Here is a 12,500-nt window from a genome sequence, read left to right on the forward strand (position 1 = left end):
AAACCACTGGGTCTGCTCTGCCATGCGAAACGGACAGGATCAAAGTCCCCTGGCGGAGGTATCAGAGGAGGGGCAGGGACCAGGGAGAGATGAGATGAAATGAGAGGAGATGAGAGGACCACAGCAAAGGAGAGGAGGAGAAGAGGAGAGCACAGGAAAGGACAGGGACTGATCATCTGGAGCGGAGCTGGCTGGTCATTGGCTGTGTGCATGCATATTTAGGTTTATACAACAATAGACCTCTCCAGAATATATCCCGCCTCCTAACTTCCGTATCCATCCAACTTCCGGGCGTGGATTGTCTATGGGAAATAACATGGCGTTTTGAAAGATCGTACCTGTCAAACTCTGTAGGTGACAAAGTAGAAAAAGCTGCTGGGCAGATTGGCCTACACACTTCTGCCATCTAGTTTCCACTGGATTTTTTGATTTTCGGTTCCGTTTAAGTAGTATAGTCTAGAGTATACTACTTAAACGGCACCGACAATCAAAAAATCCAGTGGAAACTATATGGCAGAAGTGTGTAGGCCAATCTGCCCACCAGCTTTTTCAACTTCGCTACCTACAGATGTTTTACCGGTATAATATTTCGAAACGCCATGTTATTTCTCATAGACAATCCACGCCCGGAAGTTGGATGGATATGGAAGTTACGGAGGCGGGACTTATTCTGGAGAGGTCAATTGGGTTCTATGGAACTATTTATTTGTTTCTGATTGGTCGAGAGACGTTATATGAGTTGGAATATCCCTGGACATTTCAACTCAGACTCAGCACAGCTAATAATAAATCACTCCGCGATACAATGCGAAGATTTGACACCCAGCTCTCCACTATTTTAAGCAATGGGTTAGCAAACTCCTTAGCAAACCATAACGAAACAGTGCTTCACCACATCTGTGGATTAAGCCACACAGTCAACTCAATGTAAGTAAGATAAACGAGGATGCTAATTGTTCTCAGCATTGCCAGCATTGTGTATAATATGATTGTCACTTGGAGGAGACTTGTAGATAACTAACGTTAGCATAATTAGCTAACCGCTGCTAACGTGCTAGCATCGTCACGTCAGGCTGTGCACAGACATTAGTGTAACATTTATTCACTAAACATTAATAAAGTTGAGTGGTTCTGCAATGTAGACTATGTTTCCGTTTTTTTGCAGTACCATGTCCCTTACATGACATGGCCCAGTGTCCTTGTAACATGCATGCAGCAAACCTAGATATGAATGTGATTTCAGCCCGACTTTCATTTCAGCTTCAACATTTCTTTCAAGAAGACATGTAAACCACAAAGACCCGTAACGAGGGGTCTGGAATGTTGGTTACCTAGCAACCAAGACGCTGTCTATTGAAAAGGGAACTATTTTTTGATGCGTAAGAACGATGTCGAAATTAACATATTTTAAACAATAATGGGGTGTTTTCAGATTATTTAGTTTGTGGTAGAATTGTTGTATAAAAGCAATATAGCACTCGTGATCGTAGGATTGGTCATGGATATTCCCACGGCTGTTGTTACCTGCGCCACTCGGCCTCCGGCCTCGTGGCTACGGCCGAACAACACCCGTGGGAATATCCATGACCAACCCCACTCTCACTCGTGCTATATTGCTTAAGTATACTGTATGCTATGTGAGTGTGTAACCTTTGTGTGTAACCCTTGGGGATCAATAAAGTATCTATCTATCTATCTATTTACAGTAACCTGGTACTGTAGGCACATACACTCGCAAACAGAAAGACACATACTGACACACACACCACACACACACACACACAAACACACACAAAACCCTTCATGGATAGATACAACACAGTCCACTGGGATTGTCTGCATCTGTCCTGACCCTTTCTAAAGCCACTACTTCCCCTGCTCACTCCTCAAGAGCCATCACCAAGTCCAGCATGGCCCTACAGTGCACTCCCCTTCAGCTTTAAAGGTCCGCTTAGAGCCAGATCGACTGACAAACGGTGATTTATGCGCTCGTTTAATACCGGCACTTATGATGCAGACGTCCGGGGTGACCCTGAGACTGCCTGCATAAAAAGAAAGGAGGGATGAGAGGAGGGGGGAATGAGAGAGAGAGAGAGAAAGAGAGAGAAACTGAGAGGGTGAATGTGTGTTGGGAGACATAAGAGAGAAGGTGGGCTTGCCATGGAAAGTTCCAGCAGGGGGGTTGGTTAGGGGGTGCATAATGCGACATGCTGCTATGCACTGGAGGCGCATTGTAATACATTGAGCATAGCCGTGTGGCGTGTGTGTGTCTGTGTTTGTGTGTGTAAGATGGAGAGAGAGGGAGAGAGAGAGTGTATGTGTGTGTGTGTGTCTATGTGTGTGTGAGAGCGCGAGAGTGTGTGTGTGTGTCTATGTGTGTGTCTGTGTAACTGTGAGAATCGGCTAGTATGGGATAGAGGGGCTCCTCAGAATTCAATTGCAAAAGAACAGAAGAGCAGTGACATGAGGTGAGCAGTCACTGGACAAAAAGAAATGGGGCCTCTACCTTTCTAATGTGCCCTGAATTGAGTGACTCGCATGGCATGCAAATTGAAAATACGCTGCGCTGATACGACTGGCTGGGCCATTCAATCTGCAATAACCAGGAGAAAGTGCACACATTCTGTCTCACGTCTAGTGTGTGTGTGTGTGTGTGTGTGTGTGTGTGTGTGTGTGTGTGTGTGTGTGTTTGTGTGTGTGTGTGTGTCTGTGTGTGAACATATAAACATAACTTATAAACACAATAAACATAACCTTTACTCTAGGGCCCAGTTGTACATAATTGTGCAGTGTGTGTGAGTCAGTGTGTGTGTGTGTGTGTGAGAGTATGTGAATGCATGCAGATATGTACAGTGAGTGTGTCCTGAGTGTGTGTGTGTGTGTGTGTTAGGGAGGTGGTGGATGCCTGAATCTCAGCACTGTTTTGGGGCTGCTCAGGCCATGGTTGCCTGGCTACCGAGAGGAAAAGGTAGGTAAATAAATAAATAAACGAATAAATAAATAAATTACGCTGGGAAAAAAAAAATGCAGCTAAAAGCAGCGCCCCCCTCCTGTACACACACACACACACACACACACACACAGTGGTATGCAGTATCCGAGAAACAAGTACACACGCGGACAAACACACACACACACACACACACACACACACACACACACACACACACACACACACAGAGCCGCTATGCACTATCCAAGATAGACAGACAGATAGACAGACAGAGAGACAAACACACACACACTCTTACACTGATGCCTTCTCCCTTAGACAGCTGATTAGAGTGTGGAGGGGCTGACTGTCCCATGCCAAGGGACGACTCCCAAATGGTTGTTTCTGTGCGAGCAAACTGCATACATCTGTGTTGGGCCCTTGGGAGGAGCTCACTAAGCGGAGCTGAGCCCTCCAGACAGTTATCTACACACGAGCGGATTATGCGGCGGCTCCATCGACTCCAGGCCGCCCGCCCGCCCTCCCGGTGCAGATGAGTAAACAAGCGGAGGATCAGACAGGAAATGATGGCGTGACCTGCAGCTGGACTGTAAGGGCTAGCGGGCTTTCTGCTGGGCACTGTGAAATCACACGCTTGAAACTGGTCCTTTGTGGTGATGTGTGTTTGATCAAGACTTCCCAAGACGTTGAGACCAAGATTTTCATATTCTATAGCACTGATGGGTAATGGTGTGTCCTTTCTTCACACAGCTCCAGGTATCACAGGTGACAGATAAGACGGATAATGACTGCTCGCAGTCATCAGATTTTCCACTACTCACAGGCATTCAAACTGAATGTTTGGATATACTGTATATATCTGTGTGTGTGTCTGTGTGTCTCTGTGTGTGTCTGTGTGCGTTTGTGTGTGTGTGTGTGTGTCTGCGAAGGTGTGTGTGACACGCATGCATACTGTACACACGCACATGCACATACAGACACTGATCATCGGCACAGATCAACCAATCAACAACTCTATTAGGGCTGGTTATTACCTGCAAATACCATAGACATTGTGATACTGAGGACACATGATATTCATTCTCTATAATGATCATGTCCAAAAGTGAGCTCACTCTAACAGCTGTTCCTTATAATTCTATATAATACAAAAGGCAAAGTCTCAAGAACCGCACAAAGTAAAAACACTTCAATTCATGCCCACAGAGTTAAAGGTCTTTTTTTTATTCTAGTTCAAATCTGATGGTTATTCATATTAAAACTTAAATGACCTTTTCTGTTCTTTCTTATGTTTTATGCTTTATCTATACAGGAGTGTAACACAATACATTGCAATATCGATATTGTGAGCACTGCCCATCTATCTCTGTTTGTCTATTCTTCTGACCATGTCTATCTATTTATCCATCAATCACACACTCTCATTTCCTTCCATAATCTCTTATTTTGGCTCTCATTTCTTCTCCCTCTACCACTCTCTGTGTTCGAGAAAGTAGCTGCATCTTTTCAATTTGCCCCTCTGTCCTCCTGCATTTCCTGTCATACTCCATTTATTCACCAATCCCTCTCTTCCATCCTGACTTGTTTGCCACCCCCCACCACAGTCACACACACACACACACACACACACACACACACACACACACACACACACATATGCTCGCACACACAGACATACACATGCTGCGATTGTGTAAGTTAAAACGTACAGCTTCCAAAGCACATATTTTCAGAGACAAAGACTGCAAGTGAAACAGCTATTTGTAAAGGGCACATGACACGTACTGTAAGATGGGAGCTGGGTAAATGGATCTGATATGCGGGCATCAATGCCATTACTTACATAAAGGAGCACTAGATATTAATCTTTACTTGGCCGCCCAGCTATCGATCCACTTCACCAAGTCTTTCATTGTCAAATTGATCATTAAAGGCTTTATTAACATCTAAACCTGCCATGTGGGACATATGTACCCTCACAAGATGCTAATGGTGTGCTAACGTCAATACTGTTTAGTGGGAATCAACCGCAGAGCAAAGTTTGTGTGAGACTGTGTGTGTTTGTGTATGTGTGTGTGTGTGTGTGTGTGTGTGTGTGTGTGTGTGTGTGTCCTTTGCTTCACGTGTAAATCAAATCAAATGTGAAACAACACCAACATGTTATTTGCTGCTTCCATTAGATGTAATAAAACCAGAATCGATCTGTGAATTGGAGGCCGTTTGGAAGTTGCTGACTACACTAGTTTGGTCACCTCCGCTATTCAAGTGTGCACAGGCCCAGGCACACACACACACACACACACACACACACACACACACACACACACACACACACACACACACACACACACACACACACACACACACACACACAAATAACTTTAAATACTTACAATGATAAGGAAGATGAAATAGATGAAGTTGTAGAAGGAGTGGGCATCCATGACGTAGTACATGATCTCCACCCAGCCCTCTAGTGTGATCACCTGCACACCAGACACCAGTCAACAGGACAGAAAACCAGCTGAGAAACAAGGCTTCACTGGCAACAACAACGTGACACACGCCTCTGATGCAGCAGGACTGACCAGCTTTACTGAAGGCCAAATGAAGAACTACTGCAGATGCTGTGCGATAGCATACTGTAGATGTGCAATGTCACATTCATATTTGGCAACTCATGTTTAGCCACTAACATGCACAAAGACCTTAGATTGAAGAATAGCTAAATAAGAAAAATATTTAATCAACTAGATGTACCGCATAGCGGGCCGCACACAAAGTCGCCTACTGGCGCTGCAAAGGTGAATAGATTTGTAGCACTTGCCAAAAAATTTGTAGCATTGTTATAAAACTTTTAAAATATCTAAACAATCACAAGTAGGGCAGTTCATCACAGTCCATCCATTGCAACTGGACTGATGAAAGGAACACCTGTAGGCTACATTGTATTTGGGAAAAGCAGAAGGTAGCAGCATAATGTATTTATTTATTATTAAACAAAACAATCCCTGTCAGTTCCATGCAGTTTTCAACAGCTATCAAGAAAAGAGGTCATGTCATGGATTTTTGTGAATGTTTCTTCTTCTACATATGCATAAGTTTAGTCATCTACAGTAGTTCATATGATATTCAGCTTTATTGTCAATACACAAATGAAATACCAGTAGTCTAAAACAAAATGTAGTTTTACCCAGTGGTGCAAATAACTGATGCGACGTGTTCGCCCCCCGGTTTCAGAGCTATTCTAAATGCAAAAATGCATAGAGGAGTTATGACAAAACCGTGACTGTTAACAAACTACATAAGGTAGGCCCTAGGCTAGGCCTATTACACAACATAAATGGTCACTAGGCTATGCTGGCGACCCAAATAAAATATCCTTTGGGAACCAATGGCTTACAGTATCAAGCGGACTTAAGCTGCCACCTCTTGGCGAAAAGTTAATCGTTTTGCATATCAGTAGTAATACATTTCACGCAGATGTGTTAATCACGGAAAGCGCGAATGAAGTGGACACTTCTAAATGGAACCCAACCCACTGTACAGTAGCTCAAGGTCTGTGGCTAAAGCAGCCATAATGAAAGCGTTATCATTGTTTGGATACTTCACACACACGTGTTTTTTAATGCATAGACTACAACTACCAGGCTGGAATCAAAGCACATCGACTCCCCTCTCACACCCTAAACACGCACTTCGAACAAACAAAAAGCATCTCAGTCTCACGGTAGCCTCGGTAGCCTAGCTTCGCTAGCGGCGGTCATAATAATAATTTAACTAAGTTCTCTACCTGCATAACAAATTAATTTAGCTGCAGTGTACATTATTGAATGACATGACAAACATTGGGAAACAGTGTTCTTTGTGTCCACTACAGTATTCCAAGGCCCTGAGCCTCTTATGGATAATCCCGCGTTCCCTTCCTCGATCCCTGACCCTGTCCACCACAGCCTACCTGGAAGATGACGATCCAGGCGTAGCCGATGTTGTCGAAGTTGATGGCGCCCTTGTGCGGGTTGCTGTAGCCCGTGTGGCAACGCGTGTAGTACTGGTTCCAGTTGACGCACAGGCCCATGATGCCGACGCTGCTGTTGACCAGCGGCTCGGGGCTCAGGCCCAGTGCCTGCCGGTGCAGCACGTCCTCCTTGTCCAGGCAGCACTCGCGGCCGCCCTCACGCCGCGTCGGCACGTCCCGGCACGACACGATGCCGTTGTCCTGCGCCAGCGAGCAGATGAAGGGGCGCTCGTCGTCCTCCTCGGGCTGGTAGTACGGTGCCGGGAGGGTGATCCCTGAGTTGCTGTACCGGGGGAGGGAGAGGGGGGAGAGGAGAGAGAGAGCAGTGAGATAATGGAGTGAGAGAGAGGGGGGGGGAGAGAGAGCAGTGAGATAATGGAGTGAGAGAGAGGGGGGGAGGAGAGAGAGAGCAGTGAGATAATGGAGTCAGAGAGAGAGGGAGAGAGAGACTTTGCATTCCATTGCCAATGAAAGCAAAACAATTCAATTTAGTTCAAATGTGCTGTAATCAATCAACTATATCACAATGCACATTTAATTACAGACATCTGAACAAACAAACAGGCAAACACATTTACACACACACATACCATACACACACACACACACACACACACACACACAAACATAACCCCCCATACTCACACACAAACCTACACACACACACACACACACACACACACACACACACACACACACACACACACAAGCCCAAATATACAAACACAACCAACCTAGAAAACCCTTTCAAGACGTTTCCAGTAAATAGATTTGTCCTGATTTATATGTTAACACTGTTAGCATCTGAGCTGCTGTACTCTCCTCTCCTTCTCCAGAGACAGCCTCCCATCACAGAGTGAGCGAGTGGCCTGTGAATGTGTCCCTGACCCCCCCCCCCCCCAATCATGCCACTGCTGCTTCCTCAGACAGTCTGGCTTCTAAGTCCACAGATATCAGTCACGGCACCTGGATTTAGGATGGAGATTTTCTGGGTATTAGTGGAGGCAGACGGCTGAAGCTGCAGTCTGCTGAAGGTGAAGTTTCACCTGCGAGCATGTTTCTGGGGGTTAAGGGGGGAAATCAGCTTGACTTGATCATTTAACATGACACAGCTCTGACTGCCAGACACAGCCCTGACTGCAAGGGAGCAGACAAACAAACAAGATGAGAGGAAGAGAGAGAGAGAGAGAGAGAGAGAGAGAGAGAGAGAGAGAATTGAGAGAGATAAGGAGAAAGAGACAGAGAGAGAAGGAGAGAGAGAGAGGGAGAGAGAGAGTGGGCTCAAAAACAACACAGCACAGAACATTATGCTGCTGCTGCCAAGAGTCACTTCAACTTCCTGCCGACAGAGTTTCACAAAACAGTTTGCCTGTGTGTGCCTCTGGCAGTGTGTGTGTGTATGTGTGTGTGTGTGTGTGTGTGTGTGTGTGTGTGTGTGTGTGTGTGTGTGCTTCTTGCTCTTGCTGTGTGTGTGTCAGAGTATTTCATGAATTGATTCTGTCACGCTACTTGGGCCACGATGATATCACAATACAGTGAGTCTGCAATACTCAATACATCAATAGAAAAATGATCAGTAACACTTTACTTGACAATATCGACATAAGAGTGACATGACACTGTCATGAACACATGACACTGTCATGACACATAAACCCTATCCCTAATCCTAGGGCCCGTCCCAATACCTCCCCTACCCCTAGATTTTTGCCCTAACCCTCGTTTTTGCGCGTGCACGTGTAGGGCTAGGGTGTCCCATTACTATAGGGAGCAAGGGGAAGTGCTATTTTGCCCTTAAAATCAACCCTCAAAACGTAGCCAGGACCGATGCAGGCTTAAAACGAAGTGGGAGATGAAATTACCCTGGATACCGTGCGAGCTCAGAGAGCCGGCCAAATTTCTCATATATTTTCGCAAATAAGCATATTAAAATTTCGGAATATGTTGGAATATGTTAGCTGGATGCACATCTGATGGACTGTTGAGTTTTGAACACTAATGTTAGAAAATATCTCACAAAGCTATCTGACGATGTTCATGATATCTGCTGAGTGCTTTGAGAGAGTCTGCCCATTAAATAACGTTATATCTGATCTGGGTAGTTTCGTCAATATTTAAGGTGGGTGTTCTGGCGTTCACATGAACACGAATATCTTTGTTGATTAACTAGACGTAGATAAACCAGCACAGCCCACACAACAACGACCGCTGGAATGGGCATGTTCCTGAATGAAAATAGTAGCAGGCTACTACCGGTAGACACGTCGGCGCTGCGCGTGACGTAGGTGAGCACGTTCGCTACGCTGATTTGCATTTAGTGGTGTCCCAATTTATAGGGAAAGATCTTCACCTCCACTTCCCTTGTCGAGGGGGCTTTAATGTTGAGGGCAATCAAAACCAAGTGGAAGTTTTAAGGGGGGAGAAATGGGACGGGCCCCTAACCTCTAACCCTAACCCTAAAGGGCCTGTCACATTACACGCAGCATGCGCTATGAAATGCATTATAGTCAATGGCTTGCGCGCGCAAAAACTGGTCTGCCGCTGCCCTGCCCTTGCGCGTCAGGTTGAACATCAGGTTGAACTTTGACCGTGACGCGCTGTGAGTCGTTAGTATTTTGCGCTGAGCCCAGCGGCAAGCACAACAAAAATCTTTGGGACGTTACCTCAACCAAGAGCAACCTAGCGGTGAGCGCAGCACATACCGTGTACAATGTGATAGCCCCTTAACCCTAATCCTGACCCTAACTATAACCCTAAACATAACCCTAATCCTAACCCTAACTTGTTATGACAAAAAACGAATGTCACTTAATAACAGAAGTGTTATGTCATAAACATTTATGACTTGTTTATGACACGTTCATGACAGTGTCATGTCACTCTTGTCGATACTGTCAAGTAAAGTGTAACCAAATGATCTACTATTCATTACACTATCTGTTATATTATAACAGATATATACAGATATATGTGTGTGTGTGTGTGTGTGTGTGTGTGTGTGTGTGTGTAAGTGAAGAAAAATCAGTAAAAATACCCCTAAATAAGATTGGAAATATGTATTTGATGTAGAACACTGTAGTGCCCTTTTCTCCCTGTCAATTTCTTCTTCATGCAAGTTTATCCTCATTCATTTCATAGGCACCACCATGAAAAGTCATGAAGTAGCGACAAATACGATCCATTTAGAGCACACACCACAGTTTGTTTACTGTGCCACCAAACTTTCCCACCTCAAAAAAATACACAAACTATAAACAATCTGTAAAATTGCACTTCAAGTTCTCTGGAAACCTCAAAACAAGTACTATTAAAACCCAGAGGTATCAGTTAAACCCTTTATAACTTAATCTCTTTCTCGCCAGAGTCCGCATTCTATCTATCTGCCAAACTGCAGCCAGCCTGACTGGCAGAGAGTCTGATGCAAGGTCTCCTGTCCCTACACTTGTTCATTACCTGCTGCTCAATTTTTCAGAGGTCCCTTCACTCCCTTGTCCAATTCACATACGGCCGCCTTAATCAAATCCTGCCACCGCCGCCCCTCCCAGAGTCCCTCCGTTCCTCGACACGGAACACTGCCCAGGACTTTGCCAGGTCCCCACACTTATTGTAGGTGTCTCCATTTTTAAAGTCTCAATTCTCTAAACCCTTTCTCAAAGCACTGTCTGTAAGGGTCCAGGGAAGACTGCTTGATATTCAAAAGTCTTTCTAGTAACATGTTTCCGTAATGCTCTCAACTGAGGCCAGCTAGAGTAACAAATGACTAGAGCCCTGAAACTAATGGCATCAGTGAGCAATATGTTTGGTACAACAGATGCAGAGGGAGTCAGCGGCGCATATGTTTGGCTGAGATAATGAATGTGCCACTGATAATGACCAATCAGTTGGTGTTTGTGTTGCGATTTGTCTTAGTTGATGTATTATTCAGATGTTGCCTGTCAGGGAGCACATGGACGTGCAGTATGGGGAGCTGATGGTGCATGAGGGGGGGAGTGGGGGCTGAGGCCTGCGTGACTTCGCTTTGTGGTTTACTGACAGTGAAGTAGAGAGGCAGATCCCTCTCTGTCAGCCACACACACACACACACACACACACACACACACACACACACAGATACAGCCACACACACATGCTCACACACACACACACACACACGCAGATACAGGCACACACACACACACACACACACAGATACAGCCACACACACATGCTCACACACACACACACACACGCAGATACAGGCACAGGCACACACACACACACACACACTCACACACACACACACACACACACACACACAAACAGACAAACACCCTTAAAACCCCACACCAGCACTAATTTAGGACCTGTGGCCACATGCTGGCACAGTGCATTTTCCTCTCTCCATCTCTCTCTCTCTCTCTCTCTCTCTCTCTCACTCTCTCTCTCTCTCTCTCTCTCTCTCTCTCTTTCCCTCCCTGTTTCCATCTCTCTCTCCATCTCTCTCTCTCTCATTCACTCACTCACAAGTGAACAAATGAGGGCAAGGCGGCCCTTAATCTCAGTATTTTAGTGGAACAGAAATAGCCCCGTCCATCAGCTGAAGCCCCGGCAGGCGGACAGAGTGGGGTCACACTGACTGTTTACCCAGAACCCCCCACCCCATTACTGATGACTGGCCCGGAACACTGTCAGGCGTAGACGAGCAGGCAAACGTATGGGCGAGAAAAGAAACGAGACTGAGCTACACACGAACTGAGGTGCACTCAAAGCGCTCATACCCGACCAGGACGCTCAGAGGCACAGATAGCGAAGAATGCCGAGGAAGGATCCTTACTGTCATGGCTGCATGCTCCACTGAGCTAATCCTCAGTACGACAAGAGGCGCTAAAGTGCTCGCGTTTCTCTTCTTTGATGAACGCTAGAGTGGTGCATGATGGGAGGCGGGGAGACGACGAGCAAACCACCGTGCCGCGTGTTTACCAGATTGTGCCCAAAACGGCGCCCTGTTGCGACTGGCGAGATTTGCGTCAACGCCACGCTGCCCTCTCACACTCGTGCGACGGCCTCTCGCGCGTCGCCGCCGCTGCTGCTGCTGCCGCTCATCATTTTTCTGTAGCCCGATGTCGCGCACATCATCTCCCGTCAACCGAGTTTAGGAGACGGAGAGGAGAACTCATTTCCTCCTCCTCCATCTCCTCGTCTCGTCTGGCCGCGTCTCGCCGGTGAGCTCTCTGTCAGCTCCACTCATCTCACGCCCGGGACCGGAAATCCAGGGGCCGTCTTCAAATGTCATGCCTTCAGTCTGGGGGAACGCACTCTGACAAGCACTTCTTTCCGTATAATTATCAACCGCGCCGGCCGTAATGGCACGCGACGCCGTTACAAGGCTTTGGCAAGGCGTCTCTGCCCCAGACGGTTTTCAGGAAGAGAGAGAGAGAGATAGAGAGAGAGAGAGAGAGAGAGAGAGAGAGAACCGAGGGGAGAGAGAGAGAGAGAGAGAGAGAGAGAGACAGAGAGAGAAAAGAGAAAGGGAAACAAACAAACGGGAGA

At 46.2% G+C, this 12,500-nt stretch overlaps 1 protein-coding gene across 1 annotated transcript in view; it reads right to left on the reverse strand.

The window, feature by feature from the left end:
• LOC143102874 (voltage-dependent T-type calcium channel subunit alpha-1I-like) overlaps positions 1-12,500 on the reverse strand; it is a 128,264-nt gene that overhangs the window by 49,700 nt on the left and 66,064 nt on the right. The window contains exons 6-7 of the mRNA XM_076266686.1: positions 6,912-7,254; positions 5,347-5,439 (exon numbers count right to left, since the gene is read on the reverse strand). Of these exons, the coding sequence (XP_076122801.1) occupies positions 5,347-5,439; positions 6,912-7,254 (436 nt within the window). The remainder of the gene's footprint in view (positions 1-5,346; positions 5,440-6,911; positions 7,255-12,500) is intronic.

The sequence above is a fragment of the Alosa pseudoharengus genome, unplaced genomic scaffold (genome assembly GCF_046254945.1).
Source record: "Alosa pseudoharengus isolate Yale_2024_CS ecotype anadromous, Long Island Sound unplaced genomic scaffold, YU_APseudo_1.1 YU_APseudo_1.1_scf_4, whole genome shotgun sequence".
Classification (NCBI taxonomy): domain Eukaryota; kingdom Metazoa; phylum Chordata; class Actinopteri; order Clupeiformes; family Clupeidae; genus Alosa; species Alosa pseudoharengus.